The 21146-nt window shown below is 36.1% G+C and overlaps 1 protein-coding gene and 1 long non-coding RNA gene across 2 annotated transcripts in view; one reads left to right on the forward strand and one right to left on the reverse strand.

The window, feature by feature from the left end:
- LOC127496210 (NACHT, LRR and PYD domains-containing protein 12-like) overlaps positions 1 to 21146 on the reverse strand; it is a 206778-nt gene that overhangs the window by 3746 nt on the left and 181886 nt on the right. The window contains exons 17-18 of the mRNA XM_051863934.1: positions 17193 to 17221; positions 2319 to 2460 (exon numbers count right to left, since the gene is read on the reverse strand). Coding sequence (XP_051719894.1) covers positions 2319 to 2460; positions 17193 to 17221 — 171 coding nt within the window. The remainder of the gene's footprint in view (positions 1 to 2318; positions 2461 to 17192; positions 17222 to 21146) is intronic.
- Positions 4769 to 21146, forward strand: part of LOC127496213 (uncharacterized) — a 163319-nt gene continuing 146941 nt past the window's right edge. The window contains exon 1 of the long non-coding RNA XR_007925265.1: positions 4769 to 4916. This is a non-coding gene — a long non-coding RNA (uncharacterized LOC127496213). The remainder of the gene's footprint in view (positions 4917 to 21146) is intronic.

A 21146-nucleotide genomic window follows, 5' to 3' on the forward strand; every position in this document is an offset into this window, starting at 1 on the left:
ATTGACAAGCATTATACGACTGACAGACCACAACGGTTGGATGAAAAAAATCATCATTTGTGTTCTACTGAAGAAACAAAGTCACCTACATCTTGGATGCCCTGGGGGTAGGCAGATAAACATCAAATTTTCATTTTTGGGTGAACTATCCCTTTAGAGTATTAATTGTCATTTGCGCTGAGATTTAATGTCTTTACTGACCATTTATTTTACAAGTTGATTTTAGTTTTAGAATTTACATTAAAGGAGACATCTTACTGAGGACAAAGACGTGTGAATATTAGAGGGATGATCTTACTGCAGTTTCTCCAGTTTACAGTGAGGATCCTGTAGTACATCAGACAGCAGATTCACTGATTTTCCTATTTTATTCCCAGTCAGATCCAGTTCTCTCAGGTGTGAGGGGTTTGATCTCAGAGCTGAAGCCAGAGCAGCACAACCTTCATCTGTGAGATCACAATCCTTCAACTTGTAGAGAACAATGACACACTCTTCACTCTCTCAGTTCAGATCAGATCAGTTTAGCAGTGAATCCATTATTAAAGAGAAAATACAAACTTAAAGCACAAATTAATGTTTGATGGATCATTAGACTGAGCCCCGGTCAGTAGGGGGCCCCACTTTTACCCGTTTACATTCATTTGATTTGTTCAGTTTTGCCAGGCAGAAATTATTAGTCTCATTTCCTCTGTCTGGCCAGTTTGAGTGAGGTATATAAACGGACCAGCCTCCGACTGAAAGAGTGTGCGTTTAGAAAGAAATTATGCGATCTGAAGAGTTTTGAGCGCTCTCTTTCATCTCACTACCACCATGTCATCACACTAGTGGGGAGGAAATATCATCAAAATGTAAAACAAATGTTTAGGAGTTCCTGTTTTTTATATTTATAACATAATATAGGAGTTATCAAACAAGCAAGAGTGTAATTTTTCTGAACATCTGCACGCAAATGTGACATTGATTTTATAGAACAACTTCAATAAACAACAATTTACTGAATAACTTTCACATTTCAAACACAGTCTGTTTTTGCACCATCAAAGAAAACAGAACAAACAGCAGAATTGCTGCGACTCCGAGCAACACAATGTTTTGTTCCTCAGAGTCAGTGTATTTGAACGAATCAGAGTTCATGATTCAATTAGGGTATCAATTCATACTTTTTTACAGTCTATGATTCATACAGTCATTTGCTAAGTTAAATGAATTTGAATTTTGAACAAATCAGCTGAATGAAGGATTCAACTCACTCATTAAGACAGTGACTTGCCACATACTGGTGGTTTTAGTATCATATTTAAAAAGTAGCCTATTTCAATTTTTCAAATATTTAATATTTCTATATTAAAAATTTTATTTTTTAAAACATTAATCTCTTAACGTAATTTATGCAATTATAATCGCTTTGCAAATCTATTCATGCAATGTCTGAGCTGCATTAAACTGTATGTGTAAATCCAAAGATGGATTTTACTGATACTGACTTCATTTGATTGGTAATAATATCCACACACAGTGTCTTTTTATTCTGAATGAATTTATTGATTAAATTTAAGAATCTGACATAAGAGGACACAGATAAATAAAAAATAAATGTAAAAATACTGTTCATCTCTGGCTTTATTGCTCAGTGTTATTTCAGGGTTTTGATCTTCTCTCAGCTGAGAAACACATGCTGTATTTTACTGTATTATAATGACTATTTAATATTAACTCTAAACTTTGACTAGATTAGGCATGTTGCATATTAATTGTTCTAGGAACCTTTAAAGAATATTTTAATTTCTGTGAATTTTGAGCAACTACATGATGATGATCTAGTTGATTTCTTGTAGCGTAGGTAGGGCCCAAACATAAACAAGCCCAGAAGCCCCCAGACCCCTCAGTCTTGCCCTGCTATTCACCACATTGGTTAGTTTTACTGTTACTTAAATCTGTACTATGTAATATGTATGGAGTATCAATTAATCTGTGAGTGTGATTTTACACAAACACATACATGTTTAAAAAACATTTTTAAAACTGTCAATGCAGAAAGATGAACGTGATGAACAGTAAGAATGAATCCAGCATGTTCTTCATTTCTCAGTTGTGTTGAGCTCGAGTCTGTTTAAAGTCCAGAGACTGAAATGTTGATTGTGTGAAAGTGTGTATTTCAGTGTGACTCTCAGTCCTGCAGTATCATGTGACTGAGGAGCAGCTCATGTGTTCAATCATTTACAGCTCAATCAGCTGAACTCACAGCAGCAGAAAGAGGCTGAACACTTCAAATATACTTTACATTGTGATTCATGTGTGAGAGTCAAATATGATCTTACCATAGTTTCTCCAGTTTACAGTGAGGATCCTGTAGTACATCAGACAGCAGATTCACTGATTTTCCTATTTTATTCCCAGACAGATCCAGTACTCTCAGGTGTGAGGGGTTTGATCTCAGAGCTGAAGTCAGAGCAGCACAACCTTCATCTGTGAGATCACAATCCTTCAACCTGTAGAGAGATGAAAATCAAATAACATACTAAATAGTTAAACTATCAAACAGCTATCAAAAAAGTTATCCAACAACTTATATCAAAGTTTCATGGTCAAATTCGCGCTAATAAAAAACGTTAAGATTGAACTAAATTAATATTCATGTATTTTTTAACTTTTAACCAAGGGTCTTCAACCAGGGGTCAACAGCGGTACTGCAGGGGGTGCAACAATAAATGTTTGATCACAATTTTTTTTTTTTTTTTTTTGTAAAAAAAAAAACATGGGTAAAAAAAATTAAGTCAAACATAAATATGAGCACTCTCAGTTGATACTGTAATAATATCATATTGGTGAAACAGGTTTGTGCGCTTTTCAGGAGAACGTCAAATGTTTCTATTTACAGCATGTTTTTGCAGCGGTGAGAAATGTAGCCAATCACAGACATGTTTGTTGATCTCGTGAACGCAATGGCCAATCAGAGGTGTTTATAGTCAGAATCCAGTTTTTGTTCAGAGCTGAGTTCTGTACGCTCATAAATCCTCTCATTAACAAAGACACGATGCAAGTAAGAGATTCATTATTCAGTGTAGACAACTTTATTGATAATAATGGAACTTTGTGAGATCATGAACTGAGATGAGTGACAGATTTTTAGTGATTGTAAAGGAAGCGCTCTTTCGAGGTTATATATAATCCACTGAATAAAAGTTTTGTTTTTCTTGCTGCTGAGAGGAAAGATGGCCAATTACATGCTGCAAAACAGCATGTCAAAATAGATATGTCCAATGTAAACGCAGACTAATAGATTGATTGGAAAAAAAAAATTGTATGTACATTTTTGAAATTCCATTCCAAATATCTGTTAAAGTAAATCTAATCTATTCTTGTTATGGTGGAGCCGTTGCTACACATTACATCTGCTCTTTACTAGAGAAACTGCACTAATCTCAGATACTCAGTTATTTGTTTCTTAATCGTCCATCTCAAAGTGAAATTAAAATGTGAAGTTTTAGTCAACTTTAAGCTATTGTTCGAGTAAATGTTTAATTGTCCACCTGACTAAAATTAAAATGTATGACTCTCTGCTATGTTAACCATATATCAAATGTATTTTTTGTTTTTTGGAAATTTGAGCTATTTGATAAATAAGCTTTTTCTCCAATTGTTTGTTTGGTCTTAATTTCTTTTATGTCATTTATTTAAAAACAAATATTTAAATTCCTTCTGTTTGTGCAAGAACATTCAAATGTTAAACCTGAATTATTTATGCATATGCAAATTCTCTGACTGTGAATGTCTGAAATAATTTTACATTTTCACGGAAAATACATCAAAATACTGATCACTAAACTCTAGACAGCATCTGCAGCACTGAAGATTTATGAACTTTTATTTTCTTAATGTTTTAACAGTGAAGTGATTGTTCTCAGTGATACTTACTGAATTGATCTGGATTCTTTAATCACAGGCAGCAGCTTCTGAAGAATCTTCAGTTTTTCAGTGTTGTTGTTTCCTCCAACAAATGTATTAATATCAAACTCATCCAGCTTCTTCTCTGATGTCAACAACACAAAGACTACAGCTGACCACTGAGATGAAGAGAGTTTGACTTCTCTTATTCTTCCAGATTTCAGATACTGTTGTATTTCCTCCACTAGTGAATGATCACCCAGTTCATTCAGACAGTGGAACAGATTGATGGATTTCTCTGGAGAGTCAATGGTCCTGATCTTCTCCTTGATGTACTCAACTGTTTTCTCATTGCTGTCAGATCTGATGCTTGTCTGTTTCATTAGTCTTTGTAGGAGAATCTGCTGAGACTCCACTGACAGACCCAGAAGAAACCGCAGGAAAAGGTCCAGATGTCCATTTTTACTCTGTAGAGCCTCATTCACAGCTCTCTGATGGAGATCAGATAATGAAACATTATAAAACCAGGCCATAACTTTAGACCACAAACTCTGTTTGGTGATTTGGTCAAACACATTTATGTTGCTGTTAGTGAAGGAGAGGTGCACATATAGAGCCGCTAGATGTTCCTGAACGCTCAGATGAACAAAGCAGAAGACTTTCCCCTGATACCAGCCAAACTCCTCTCTGAAGATCTGAGTGCACAATCCTGAGTACACTGATGCTTCTGTCACATCAATGCCACACTCTCTCAGGTCTTCCTCATAGAAGATCACATTGCCTTTCACAAGCTGATGAAAAGCCACTTTCCCCAGTTTGAGGATCATGTCTTCATCTGTCACGTTCTTCTCATAGTCCTTCTCATGTTTGATGTCAGTCTGAAGGATCAGGAAGTGTGTGTACATTTGAGTGAGAGTCTTGGGAATCTCTCCACTCTCTGCTTCGCTCAACATCTTCTCTAGAACAGCGGCTGAGATCCAGCAGAACACTGGGATGTGGCACATGATGTAGAGGCTCCTTGATGACTTCAGGTGTGTGATGATTGTATTGGCCAGACTCTGATCACTGATTCTCTTCCTGAAGTATTCCTCCTTCTGTGGATCATTGAAGCCTCGTACCTCTGTCACTCGATGGACACACTCAGAGGGGACGAGATCAGCTGCTGCTGGTCTGGAGGTGATCCAGATGAGAGCAGAGGGAAGCAAATTCCCCGTAATGAGGTTCATCAGCAGCACGTCCACTGAGGCTGATTCATTTACATCACACAACCTCACATCGCTCTGAAAATCCAGAGACAGACGACACTCGCCCAGACCATCAAAGATGAACAACACTTTATATTTGTCACTGGATATTTCCATTTCTTTTGTTTCAGGGAAAAAGACATGAAGAAGATCTGAAAGACTGAGTGTTTTGTCCTTCATCAAATTGATCTCTCTGAAAGGAAGTGGAAATATGAGCTGGACGTCCTGATTCTCTTTCCCTTCAGCCCAGTCCAGGATGAACTTCTGCACAGAGACTGTTTTTCCAATGCCAGCGACTCCCTTTGTCAGCACAGTTCTGATGGGTTTGTCTTGTCCAGGTAAAGGTCTAAAGATGTGCCTGCATTGGATCGGTGTGTCCTCTGCTGCTGCTCTCCTGGATTGTGTCTCAATCTGTCTCACCTCATGCTCATTACTGATCTCTCCACTCTCACTCTCTGTGATGTAGAGCTCTGTGTAGATCTCATTCAGGAGTGTTGGGTTTCCCTGCTGTGCTGTTCCCTCATACAGACACTCAAACTTCTTCATCAGATTTGATCTAAACCTGTTGAGGACTTCATGGCTGTAAAATTAAAATACCACATTATTACACAAGTCTAAGTGATACATATATAAAAATAGTAAAAGTCTATTGAAATTTTGAATTATTGACCACGTTGTTGATTATAAACTATATGATGAATCTTTGCAGAATCAAAACCTTGTATATTATTGCAGGAATTGCCTTAAACAGCATGAAGTAGATAAATCAAATACTCTTGATATTTTGAATTGATACTACAGTTTAGTTTCTGTGATTATATTAGAAATATAAAACGGATAGTTTCTAGTGGTGATAAAGTGATGATATATTAATGTGCCCAATTTCTATATAGCTTGTCCATAAACCATTGATACAGTGAAGTTAATGAACTGGATTAATCGATGGAAAGGGTTTTTTTTTTTTTTTTTTTTTTTTTTTTTACTAATTATTGGTAATAAAGAAAAAAAGAAGCAATAATACATTAATAAATTAATAAACCACAATGTACACAAAGCAACAAAGACTTTTTTGTACTCTGTATCATAATCAAATCTTATATTTTACAGAAATGTTATACCTGAGATCAGTCTGTGTATCTCCATTCTTAAAATCTATTGGCCAATCCACAGACCTCCTCATAGACACACAGCTGGGCTCTGGTTCTGATCTCTTCTGATCAACTGAACTATAACAAAGAGAGATTAAAGAAACACTTTAAGGTTTTTTATTGAAATCATGTTGATACAAAAACTGTACATTTAACTAAGCACTTTCATAGATGTGTGTCTCTGTGCGAGCAACACTATATATGATAAAATATCAGATAAAGATAAAAATAACTATAAACAAAATACAAAAATATTCAACATAATATTATAATACAAAAATGCCATACTATAATCATATTTTACAGATGTGTTATACCTGAGATCAGTCTGTGTATCTCCACTCTTAAACCCTATTATACGACCTATAGACCCGTCACTCCTCATAGACACACAGCTGGACTCTGGTTCTGATCTCTTCTGATGAACTGAACTATAACAGAGACAGATTTGATCATTTATGATTATAATAATTTGATTACAAGGTCTTTAAAAAGTATTTTTCATCAAAAGCACTTTAGGTCTTGACTTGTTTATAATAAAAATTTTAACTTAACAAAAACATCTATGTTTTAAATGTAATTTATGCTTATTTGAAGTACCTGCATTCTGGAGAAACATCTTCATCTCTGGATGTTTGTGTGTCATCCATGATGAATCTGAACAGTTGAAACAGAATCTGATCTCGAACACTCTGGACGAAAATGACAACAACAACAACAACAACAATTTAGCTCAACCGGGGCACGTTCAAGCTCAAACCAGTGCGCAACGTTTTGCTACGGTTTCCGGGTTGAAACGGTGTAACGGGGTCTGATACGTTTTCTCTTGTTTGGTGGGTGTGTCAGAAATGTCAGCCCAATCAGCAACAACATGCATATAAACCACGCGGTATTAAAGAGACAGCTCGCACAATGGGTATGTAACATAAAAGTACTATACATATTTATATATTTTGCTATTGTATTTTGGAGTGACATTTTCATAAACTTTTCTATTCTCCTCTGATTATATAATGGTAAATATTACAATAGCACAACAATAGTGATCATCAATAATAATAAGCCTAATACTCACAATAAAAATAATATAAGGTCATATAGATCATAACACAGGCAAGAAGTGGATTATCCTTCACCTGAAATGTTTGCCTTTTTATCCTGAAATGCGAGGCAAATGTTGGATCACAACAATTAGGAACCACAGTTTCCACAAATCCCTTCACTTTATTAGGATGTTCCCTTTTATTCAGCTGCCATAGTTGCAACTCTTGGGTCATCAGAACAGGTTGTTCAACGCACCACCGTTCCGTTTAAAAAACGTTTTGTCGGGGCTGAACGCAGCTCTGGTCAGAAACAGGATCACGAGGCGGTGACGTTCACTCAAACACACTATTTTTCATTCCAAAGTTGCGAATTTAACTTATGCGCAAAATTGCAATATCGCATAAAACTTTTGATAATAAAGCACCGTTTCCATCAAGTGAGTCAAAGAGAACAAAATCGTCACTTCCTGATAAACTCGTGCTAAATATCACTAAGAAACGTAGGACAAGCCACTGTATATAATAATTTTCGTATAGCTACAATAAATTATTTGCGTCTCAGAGCGCGCAGACGAAACACAATAAACCTCAGAGGCGGATGCTGCTGTCTAGACAGTTCTGGGAGGGATTTTCCGAGCCACTTTGAAGACAAACTTCTGAGTGACCAAAACAGCATTTCAAATGCTTTGCAATAAGATTTTTCCGCTGGTTATTAGAGTTATGCCGTCCCATCGCGCAAATTCACATGATTTTTTTTTTTTATATGCGCATCGAGGAATTTATTCTGTAAATGTGTTTCCATCGTAGTTTATGCTAATGTTTTCTTATCGGATAAAAATATATATATATATCCAACTCAAACGAGCGCATAAGTTTTTTTTTTTTTTTTATGCGCATTTTTAAATAATTTATAATTTATATATTTTATAATTTATCCCCATCTTGGCGTTTCCACCCAGCAGTTTTTGATGCGATATCCCAAAATGCGCATAATATTAGTGGGTGGGTGGAAACATAAACATACCAAACCTAAGCCGAAGAATAAAGTCCTAAAATATTAGGTCTGAAGTCACCCTAAAGTGTCTCCAGACCCGAGATGACAGATTCTTAAAATAACAATAATAATAATAAAACAAAAACTTCACCTTTCAAGAAGCCACACGCAAATTCATTACAAAGGTTCCCATTAAACACGCTGATACTCGTTATTTTAAAGAATAGATTCTGGTTGTTAAAATGGCGAACATGAATGCTAGAATCTGATTGGTTGACCAACGTTCTAAGGTGTCCAGTTATTTTCAAGGAATGCTCTCTGCAGAGCATAATGACCTCCAGCTCCACCTCTCTGGAGCTCAGGGTGGAGTTTAACCTATTTAATGGGTGGAGAGCTAGGGTTATGGATAGGGTCAGGGTGTGGTTGGGGGATGCAGCTCCACCCATCATGCTCTGACAGTAGGTCCAGAGAGGGGGAGCTGGAGGTTATGGCAATGCAGTGAGTAGATCTCATTATTTTCAGGGAAACGCGCGGCTAAAGTAGTTCCAGGCAGGTCTTGACTGCATTACAGTTACATATCACTTCGCCAAATGATACGGCCTACTACCGCAAAAGAAACAAAACCCACACCGACACCGACCAAGCAAATAAATATAGTAAACAATAGGATGAAAACGACAAACTATTGTCATGTTTTTTTTTGCCACAAAATACGTTTTATTGTGTCCTGAAAGCGAACTGTCTCGCGCTCTCTTTCAAACGGACACACACCCGCGCAGAAACGTTTTGTCAGCTCTGCATTTAAAGAGAATATTTCATTTATGAGAACCTTTAACTGGATTTCAGTTTAAACAAACAATCTTACAACTGATTCATCCAGGAATGAAACTGTGTTCTGCTGTGTTGATGTATGATTGGCTGAACAAAAAGGATAAAGTATTTGGCAAATCTGTGTCTAAAATGTTATAACTTTATTAGACCATATGTTTTTTAGTCTTAGAATTTCCTTGTTTATGTCTAAATGAAGGAGCTAAATGTAAGAAAAAATAGACAAGTGTAAACTGAGATTAACTATTAAAGTAATTTAATACTTCTGACTTTTGTACAAACTAAAAGGAAAACATCTGTGTGACATTTTAGCGACCTCTAAAACTTTATTATATATATATAGTATATATATATATATATATATATATATATATGGCTATATCAGATTCTTATATTATTTGTTAAATATATTTTCTCCAGATTAACTGTGCAGCTGATGAGACCTGATGTAACCTAAACTCCTTCCTCACTGAATGAAGCTTCTTTCTGGTGTGTTTGTTAAGGTGGCCTTTTTGTGAAAAACTCCCACATTAGACACAAATGTAGCCTCTGACCTACATGAACTTCAGGTGTTTATTCAGTTGTGTTCAGAAACTAAACTTCTTGCTTATGTTCAAGTTGGTCATGTGAATTCACTGCGTTGACCAACAGAAAGCTGATTGTTTGAAAGTGACCTCTGTGTGAGCTGTGCTTCATTCATCTCTACACTATTCACACCTGACCTGTTTTTGCACATGAAATGTACAATTTTGAACACACCTTTACTGTTGTAAAAGAAATATCACACTCATGCTGTTGATCAAAAAATATCTGAATTGTTTTCACTTATTGTTTTGGTTACATTTGTTTCATATCTTTAATTTGACTTTGTCTAAACGAGAAGGTTTTTCAATTAAAGAATGTTCTTAAATATAAAGACAATAAATACATCAATCTAAGAGCAAAACTTCTGCTCCTCCCCAAAATACAGAACAACATCTCTACAAATCTTGAGAGATTTCAAACCAACATTCTTTGAACAAACTGAAAACAGCTTTATTTGAACAATAAAATAACATTTGCATGATCAGAATCTCATTTATTTGATCAGCTGCACAGACGCTAACTGATTCTTGAGGTTTATGTGTTCGCATGTGTTTGTTTAAGTGGCTTTTTTTGTGTGAAACTCCTTCCACACTTCGAGCAGCTGAACGGTTTTTCGTCACTATGAATCCTCTGGTGCTGCTTCAAATGGCTCACTGCTGTAAAGCACATGTGATCCCGCACAACATCATGTACTTTTTGGTGCTGTTTCAGAGAGTCCATGCGTGAGAAACTCTTTTCACACAAAGGACACTTATGGAGCCTCTCATTCATATGAATTGTCAGGTGTTTTTTTAGATTTGGCACTGAGGTGAAATTTTTCCCACACTGATCACAATTAAATGCTTTTTCTCCAGAGTGATGACACATATGATAAGTGAGTCCTGATGACTGTATGAAGCTCCTCCCACACTGACGGCACGTGTGCGGCTTCTTTCCAGTGTGAATTCTTTCATGTGTCACAAGGTGGTTTTTACCTTTGAAACTCAGTCCACATTGAGGGGAATAAAGTCAATGTCCAGCATTGAGAAACTGTTTCAATAAATATGTAAAGCATTCTGGCTCATCTATTGTTCTGGCTCATCCCATTATATGAGAGCTGTGTGTGGAGGGAGTGTGTGTTCATCTCTGTGTTTTTATGAAGGTATGAATGTGTTTATGCATCAATTTGCCCACGTCGTTTTAAACTATGCTGTATAGCTGTGTTTTGTGTGTGTGCTAATTGTCAAAATCCAAAATGTATTTATTTTTAATTATTAGAAACAAATTTTTTATATGAAAAAGTTAATAATTGTATTTTTATTGCCAAAATATTTTACTTTGTCTTGCATATCTTATTCATTAGATTCTGTCATATGGTCATGTTACAGTGTGCCTCACCTACGGGGCATGTTGTCGCATTTCACTTCCATTCTTTCGAGGTAAATAAAGAAAAAGTAGGCTATATGCTCTAATAATGAAACAAAACCACATTTTTGTACTAGACGTGTCAAATTATTGTGCAGAAAAATTAATTCTCTGAACCCCAAGTGGATTTACACAAAATGAAAAAGCTACAAAAAGTGTTAGGTTGTGCCCCGCTCTCACCTACCTAACAATGTGGCCAATAAGTGTATACTCATATAGTCAGAGTATATATATCCAAAGCAGAGGAATTTTAATGTTGTCAGCGACACTAAGCAGAGTTTTGCTGCTGTAGTGAACATTCACCATAAGAGAAACTCAGAAACAATCTGAAGCATGGTTGTCAATCCTGATCTTGTCAATTTAAGTGATATTTCTTCTAAAGTCAGTACTGTACTTGTCAGTGATGTAATGATTTTTCATGACAGCACAGATGGCGACTGAGATGTTTCATGTCTGTAAAACTCTTTCCACACTGATAACTCTCATGAGGTTTCTCTCTAGTGTGAAAGAGTACATACTTTTTGTGTGAAAATCTTTCTCCTGCACATGTGACAATTTGTTCACAAGTACAGGACTGACTTTAGAAAAAATATCACTTTAATTCTACTACAGCTGATCTGAGACTGAGTTTTAACCTTCCATCAAAATGAGTGAGTTTACTGAACTTAGAACAAAAGGAATGATGTAATTAAGGATGGATGGATGTCAGGAAATGAAAATTAAATTTGCTCACCTTGCAGTTTAAGGAGCAGAATGAAGTGAGATCCAGATCTGAGGAAACTGCACACGTCTGTTCAGTTTACAAACACTGTCTCCAACCTACAGGCAAATAAATGACAAAAGAGTTTATCAGTGTTTTGAGGCCTGTGAGAGGAAAGAAACACTCTCCACCAAACACTTTTTTCTCATACTCTTGATGAAAATGTACAAGAAGCATTTTATAGATTGTGAAAGTGAGAGAGGCAGATGGATTGGGAAATAATGCAGGCCAGATTCAATTCTAACACTGAAATCTACTATAAAACTGATTCAGTTCATTTGCAGAAATTATACAATCAGAAAGAAAACTTTTTATTCCCATCTCTGCTGTCATAATGTTAGTTCACACAAAAATTAATGGTGATTATGAAATTAAATTACTCACCCTCATGTCGTTCCAAACCTGTAAGACTTTTGTTCATCTTTGAAACACAAATGAAGATATTTTAATAAAATCAGAGATATTTCTGGCTTTCTATTGACAGTCCACACAACTACCACTTCAAAAAGTTCATAAAGACATTGTAAAACTAATCCGAATGAATCGAACGGTTTAATCCACATTTTCTGAAGAGACGCGATCACTTTATATGGTGAACAGATAAAGTTATACAATAATATTAACAGCCAAGCTGCTGAAAAGGTCGAACATGTTAAATATTTTGTATTGTTTCTGGATAATCATTTGAATTGAACTCTAAATATGGACTGTATCTATAAGAAGTCGATGCAGATACTGTATATTTTGAGGAAATTAAGTAGTTTTGGTGTGAGCTTACAGATCCTGTTGAGTGTCAAAAGGAAAGGACAAATTTCCATGCAAATGGACAATAAAAATATTTCATTTAATTTCATAATCTTTTCTTCGACAGAATGCTGTTTAGACATTAGGCATATAGACATTAGTAATTAACTGTGTTCAGAGGCAGGAGGAAAAAAATAAACCAGTAAAAGAATGGGAAGATTTAGGTGCGCATGATTTATCCGTCGATCAGATGCGCGTGAAAGTTGTGTTCGTTACTATAGCAACAGTAGAATCCGGGTACAGTGTGTTTCAGAATCAATCACTGTAAAAATAACTTTTATGTCGTGATGACGGAAAAACAACTTTTGTTATCTCGAGATCACGAGAAAATTAGGTTGTGATCACGACAAAACAAGACAGAAAAAAAAAAATCCATGGCCGTTTAGAGCTTCCGTAAAAAAACAGATAAATAATACAAATATATTACGGAAATAAATATTCAGTGAAATTATGTGAGTAATCTTTGTTGCCCTCTGCTGGTAGAGAAATTTACAACACCTGTCTCTTCTGTAGTCTCAGACTGAACTTTTCCCAACACTGTCTGTATTGCACAATAAATCTATTGTCTATGGCTTGTTTTTTCACTTTGCTTTAATCATTTGCTGCGTGTTTTAAGTGTTGCACAATCTACATTGTAATCAATATCTAACAAATTCGAAACAATTCAAATGAGCTAGTTCAGCTCTCATTTTCATGAGCATTACTATAAAACAAGAAACTGGTGTGAAGTCACACACACATGTCAGTGTGATCGCTGTGTGTCTCTGGGTGCTTCTCAATTCTTATTTGTGCATCCTCGTTTCCTTTCCTCGCTTCCTTTCCTCGCGTCTTAGCTCCACCCTTTCAGCATGCGAGGGAAGGACACAAGGACAAGACGCGAGGACGGAGGAACTGAACCAAGTGAAATGATATCCGTGCTCCCTTTAGCGTTACTTTAAAGCTGCACTCGAGGGATCTACCCACATGTTGTTAAAGTTTGGTTATTTAAAAAAATTATAATAAATATTAATAAAGCAAGATGCTCCGTTGAAATATGTGAGATGTAAAGTTTATTTAAACTGCAAAAGTAAAGCATACATTTAGATTATTATGACAGATATGAAGGGGGAGGAGAATGTATACGTGCGTCATGTTTCTCGACGAGAAAGACTTCCGCAAAGGATGCACCTGTGTATGCTCGCTCATGACTCCTCAGGAAGCTTCCTCACTCAGATCCAGATCTGAGGAAACTGCACACGTCTGTTCAGTTTACGAACACTGTCTCCAGCCTACAGGCAAATAAATGACAAAAGAGTTTATCAGAGTTTTGAGGCCTGGGAGAGGAAAGAAACACTCTCCACCAAACACTTTTTTCTCATACTCTTGATGAAAATGTACAACAAGCAGAAAGTTACAGATTTATTATTATTATAGAATTAATACTGTCATAATTAACAAGTTGTATATGAATATTTATTTTTTTATTTTTATTTTTTGAGCTTTAACTAGCCATAATAATATTCAGAAATATGCCTTAATTATTCCATTATATCATTTGTCATTTTGGTAATCTGATAATAACCATCTTCATCTGCTCTTCATCAGTTTTTCCAAGCCTCCAGAAATCCAGAATTTACTCTGAAAAATACAGGAAATAAATAAACAGTAAATAAAAGACATGATTAAACTAAAATGCCTCTGACTTTACTTATAGAAGAATGAATCTGTTTTGTAACAGTGTCTTTACCATCACTTTTGATCAATTTAATTCATATTTGCTCTATAAATGTATTAATTTCTTAGAAAAAAATCTTACTGACACCAAACTTTTTAACAGTATTGTACATCAAATTTGTTTTAATTATTTTGGGGCTTTTTTGGAAATCATTTTATAGATTGTGAAAGTGAGAGAGGCAGATGGATTGGGAAATAATGCAGGCCAGATTCAATTCTAACACTGAAATCTACTATAAAACTGATTCAGTTCAATTGCAGAAATTATACAATCAGAAAGAAAACTTTTTATTCCCATCTCTGCTGTCATAATGTTAGTTCACACAAAAATTAATGGTGATTATGAAATTAAATTACTCACCCTCATGTCGTTCTAAACCTGTAAGACTTTTGTTCATCTTCGAAACACAAATGAAAATATTTTAATAAAATCAGAGATATTTCTGGCTTTCTATTGACAGTCCACACAACTACCACTTCAAAAAGTTCATAAAGACATTGTAAAACTAATCCGAATGAATCGAGCGGTTTAATCCACATTTTCTGAAGAGACGCGATCACTTTATATGGTGAACAGATAAAGTTATACAATAATATTAACAGCCAAGCTGCTGAAAAGGTCGAAAATGTTAAATATTTTGTATTGTTTCTGGATAATCATTTGAATTGAACTCTAAATATGGACTGTATCTATAAGAAGTCGATGCAGATACTGTATATTTTGAGGAAATTAAGTAGTTTTGGTGTGAGCTTACAGATCCTGTTGAGAGTGTCAAAAGGAAAGGACAAATTTCCATGCAAATGGACAATACAAATATTTCATTTAATTTCATAATCTTTTCTTTGACAGAAGGCTGTTTTTTTTTTCTTTTTTCCTTTTAATATAAAGTGAGGAATAAAGCAAGAGTCACTGTCATATCACTGCTTTTTGTTGTTGGCTTTAGAAATACTTGATATTAACATCTGCATATAGACATTAGTAATTAACTGTGTTCAGAGGCAGGAGGAAAAAAATAAACCAGTAAAAGAATGGGAAGATTTAGGTGGAAACATTTAATAGCTCATCACAAAAAATTACGGAAGCCCTAAACGGCCATGGATTATTATTTTTTTCTGTCTCGTTTTGTCGTGATCACGACTTAATTTTCTCGCGATCTCGAGATAACAAAAGTTGTTTTCTCGTGATCACGACTTAATCTCTGCTCTAAATTACACAAATGTGCCAACAGGTGTCAGTATATTACCAAATTTAACTGATGATGTGCGGTAAATTTCCACTTTACTGTATTAGTTCATATTGGCCCAGATTGTACGAGTTTCGGACAGAGAAAGTCTTCGTGATCGCTTTATTTTGTGCAGTATTGTGTGCGTTAAGTAATTAACTTAACTGTTAAATGCTTGAATATGATTATTTCGCTTGAAAGTTTATCTGTTATCGTTCTGACTAGTGCAGGACTCACCACAGTTTCACGACCGCAATAGTTCGGTGTGATACTAAACTTTTTGCTTATTAAAACTAACTTGTTTTTTCACTTTGCTTTAATCATTTGCTGCGTGTTTTAAGTGTTGCACAATCTACATTGTAATCAATATCTAACAAATTTGAAACAATTCAAATGAGCTAGTTCAGCTCTCATTTTCATGAGCATTACTATAAAACAAGAAACTGGTGTGAAGTCACACACACATGTCAGTGTGATCGCTGTGTGTCTCTGGGTGTTTCTCAATTCTTATTTGTGCATCCTCGTTTCCTTTCCTCGCTTCCTTTCCTCGCGTCTTAGCTCCACCCTTTCAGCATGCGAGGGAAGGACACAAAGAAAAGACGCGAGGACGGAGGAACTGAACCAAGTGAAATGATATCCGTGCTCCCTTTAGCGTTACTTTAAAGCTGCACTCGAGGGATCTACCCACATGTTGTTAAAGTTTGGTTATTTAAAAAAATATAATAAATATTAATAAAGCAAGATGCTCCGTTGAAATATGTGAGATGTAAAGTTTATTTAAACTGCAAAAGTAAAGCATACTTTTAGATTATTGTGACAGATATGAAGGGGGAGGAGAATGTATACGTGCGTCATGTTTCTCGACGAGAAAGACTTCCGCAAAGGATGCACCTGTGTATGCTCGCTCATGACTCCTCAGGAAGCTTCCTCACTCCTCGTTCCTCGCCTCCTCGTGGTGCAGCCTTGAGAAGCACCCTCTGTGTCTTCAGTCTCTGTAGCTCCTTATTCACCATCAGCTGATCCTGAGGAAACTGGACTGACGTCTAAATACTGAGAGTCCTACAATAAAACACACAGACAGTCACATTTGAGTATGAGACATTACTGCTGTCACATCACATCAGGAGATCATTTCAGAAAAAACACAGCCAAAGATTTTAGTATATTCATATTAGAGCCAGAGATGTGAATTAAAAACTGCTAATAGATTAATAACAGTAAATGATAAACAACTCTCTATTTATCACTTACACACAGAGACACTGTAAGAGGTGAAAATATTCATATATTCATAGATCATATTCATATCACAGAATTAAACTCTTATTAAACAGTTTAAAGTACAGATACTAAAGTGGAGCAGAATTATTGTCTTATATTCTCCAGTTACACACATATGAGGCTGTTACTGAACTTGGGTCAATTTAAAAGCTTTAAATAAAAATATACTCACAATATTTTAGTTCCTTCAGTTTATAATGTAGATCATCCTTCATATCAGAGAGCAACTATCTCAGGTGTGAGGGGTTTGATCTCAGAGCTGAAGCCAGAGCAGCACAACCTTCATCTGTGACTCCACAATCACTCAACCTGTAGAGAATAATGACAGTTTGAGTTGTAGTTCAAGTGTCTGTAGTTTGTGATTCACTCTGGTCTCAGATCAGTAGAGGAGATATAATGACAAGTATTGCCACATACTGCTGCTGATAGAATGAGATTCATACATGTTCAATTGTGCTGTTTTCAAACTGTCATGTGCTTCAGGACTGAACAGACACACAGAGTTGAATGTCACATATTGTTTCATAGTGATATAAGGACGGTTCTGTGTGGAGAAACAGACACTTGCATCTCTAATACACTCCTACAGGAAGACATTTGCTTCACAGGACCCACGTGTTCCTCATTACATATCATTTAACTCATGTGATCAAACACACAATTGTCATGTTTGGTCTCACCTGCAGCTTATAAACTGAATAGAAATGTGGTGAACTCAATAGAGATATTCAATGTCCTAATGCAGGGATGGGCAAACTCGGTCCTGGAGGGCCACTGCCCTGTATAGTTTAGCTCCAACCCTGATAACACTAAAAAAACAGATTTCTCACAGATTATTTTTGTATTTCTGCATTCACATCTTAACAATGAGGCTTTTCAATTAAGAAAGTTGTTGAATAAACACAAGAATAAAAATACATTAATGTCCGAAATGTAATGCAATAATTCTGTTCTGCTGCTCCCCAAAAATGAAAGAAAAACATCAAATCTTGTTATTTCATAGAAACTGTATTTGAACAATAAAGTAAAAACAACTTTATTTTAACAAATAGAGTGAAAACAACTTTTTCAAATAAATTGAAAACATTTGCATTCTCAGAATCTCAGATTATTTATTTGAGCAATGATAGCGACCTGATGTTTGTGGCTTCTCTCCACTATGAATATGTATGTGTTTGTTTAAGTGGCTTTTTTGTGTGAAACTCCTTTCACACTGCGAGCAGCTGAACAGATTTTCTCCAATGTGAATTCTTTGGTGTTTTGTCAAATGACTCGCTGCTGTAAAGCTCTTCCCACACTCGAAACACATGTGATCCCGCACAACATCATGTAGTTTTTGGTGCTGTTTCAGAGAGTCTGGTCGTGAAAAACTCTTTTCACACAAAGAGCACTTATGAAGCCTCTCGTCCGTATGCACCGTCAGGTGGCTTTTAAGAATTGATGATGTAAATTTCTTACCACACTGATCACAATTATATGTTTTTTCTCCAGAGTGACGATGCATATGATAACAGAGACCTGACAACCCTATGAAGCTCTTCCCACACTGATGGCATGTGTGCGGCTTCTCTCCAGTGTGAATCCTCGTGTGTTTGTCCAGGTGGACTTTCTCTTTGAATCCATATCCACACTGAGCGTATGTGAACGGTCTTCAATGACTTTTCAGACGCTTTCTGAGATGTTCAGGTGTAATGAAGGTATTGCCACACGCCACACAAGCATGAGTTTTCACAGAAGAATGGATCTTCTGGTGCTTTCTGCAATTGGCCAGCCGTGAAAAACTCTTTCCACACACTGGACACAAGTACAGCCTCTCGACTGCGTGAACTGTCAGGTGTTTGTTGAGATATGATGAGGATCTAAACTTCTTGCCACACTGAATGGTTTTTCATGATAGCGCAGATGACGACTGAGATGAATCTTTTGTGAAAAACTCTTTCCACATGAAGACATGCGTGAGGTTTCTCTCCAGTGTGTATTCTTATGTGTCTGTTAAGGTGGCTTTTTAGCATGAAACACTTTCCACACTGAGGACACATGTGAAGCTTCTCGCCAGTATGAATTACAATTAGTTGGTGCTTTTTAAAGCTTCCTTTTAGTGTGAAACTCATTCCACACTCAGGGCAAGTGAAAGACTTGTTGGTCTTTGTAGTTCTTCTGTTTTGTGATAAATTCTTTTTTGCAACATTATCGTGGTTCTTTTCATTCAGCTCTTTACTTTGCACTTGGATGTCCATTTGGTCTAAAATAAACCATACTTGGCCACGTCACTTCACTTAAATTGTTTTGGAAATTTATCATGTCAGTAAATTGAGTTGTATTGAATTTTGCTTGAAATTGATCAACTGCAAAATCACATTCATTGTTAATGATGGTAAATGAGGAATATTAGTCATATTAACAATACATCTCAGAACTTTGTCAATAGACCATGTAGGCTACCTTTCTCCATCCAATCTCTAAAAAGGGGTTTAATTCTAAAGACTGAACAGTTGTTCCAAATAGGTGTATTATATGTATCAGTGAAGTTATGCTTATACAGTTACTTACAGTATAACTTGATGAAAATTTTTGTAAAGTAAAATCACATCACAAAAGAAATTCAATACCACCCACAATTTTCAAAATTACCATGGGAACACAAAACCAAAAACTGCCAGTTTATGTCCTTTATTGTCTTGTCAGAAAAGAGAAGAGAAACATGCAGGACAGATGAAACTAGACTGTGACGACTCAGGTTGAGTGGGATCCATATGCAGTTTATTGATAAACAGCAAGCTCACAGTTGAGGCAGGCATGGGTCTTATCACCAGTATAAACAGCAGTGTCAGAGGCAGCACAATAATCGAGGTCATAACCGGGCAAAGGATCAGGGCGGGCAGCAAACAAACAAAGTAACAGTCCAGGCAAATGACAGGGTAACAGGCAGGCAACAAACAATCAAAGGTCAGTAATCTAAAAAAGGTTGATACACGGGTATTCCGTAACAGGAACCAAACAAGGCAAACAAGACAGAGCAGGGCAAACAATATTATACAAGGAGGCCAGGTATGTGGGTGCTTGGGAATTATAGTCCAGTTAATACTCGAGAGAGTGAGACCTCCGGTGGCCGACTGAGGGATATTCGCTGGCATTTATAATACAGGGTCGAGGATATCATTCGCATTGACACAGGAACTCTCCTTCTGCCCGTACCCCTGCCTGTCTACCAGGTATTGAATCTGGCATCCCCAATGTCTGGAATCTAGCACTTGATATGCCTCCTTGCAGTCGATGATCATGGGTGGGGGGCCTGATTCACCATCTTCCGCCTCCACTCTCGGGCCACCGGCAGGTTTCAACAGTGACAGGCAATCAGGTCACAGACAGAAACACAACACATGCAGGGATGAACACAAAGACCCATGAAACATGACTGTTTATTTCTGTAAAGCTGCTTTGAAACAATGTGTATTGTATAAAGCACTATAAAAATAAAGGTGACTTGATTTGACTAGATAAATAGGGATGCCACGAACTGACTGTTACGGTCAAAGCCATAACATAACAGAAGGTCAGCACAAAAGGCTTGTTCCAATAGGGTAATTTATTTAAGGACAATAATCATAACATAGGAAAAGTAATCATGTACGCAATGGGACCGCCATCAAAATCCTGCATTACATGCACACGTAACACCACCAGAAGATGGAAGTCATGTAAACCCATTTATTCACCAGAAGCTTTAATAAAAAAAATATATATATATAACCTATATTACAGAAATAAATATTCAGTGTAATCATTTGCATAATTTTGGTAGACACATTTAAAACATCATTTTCTTCTGGAGGCAGGCTCTTGATTTCTCAAACTGGTAAAACCTTTTCCTTAGTTTAAAAGTTATAATAAACAAAGCTGTCAACATTGCACAACAAATCTCTTATTTAAACGTTTAAGGCTTGATTAAAATCAGACTGTTTTAGTTTTGTCTCACAGCTCGTAGTGTATATTGAGTGTTACACCATCTACATTGTAATCCATATCTAATAAATTCAAAAAGACTCCAAATCCCTAATGCTATAATAAAATGAAAATTCTGTCATTAATTACTCACCATCATGCCGTTCCACACCCGTAAAACCTTTGTTTATCTTCGGAAAACAAATTAAGTTATTTTTTATTAAATCTGAAAGGTATCTGACTCCTTCATAGACAGCAATTTAACCACCACTTTCAAGTTCCAGAAAAGTAG

The sequence above is a fragment of the Ctenopharyngodon idella genome, chromosome 15, assembly GCF_019924925.1.
Source record: "Ctenopharyngodon idella isolate HZGC_01 chromosome 15, HZGC01, whole genome shotgun sequence".
Classification (NCBI taxonomy): Eukaryota; Metazoa; Chordata; class Actinopteri; order Cypriniformes; family Xenocyprididae; genus Ctenopharyngodon; species Ctenopharyngodon idella.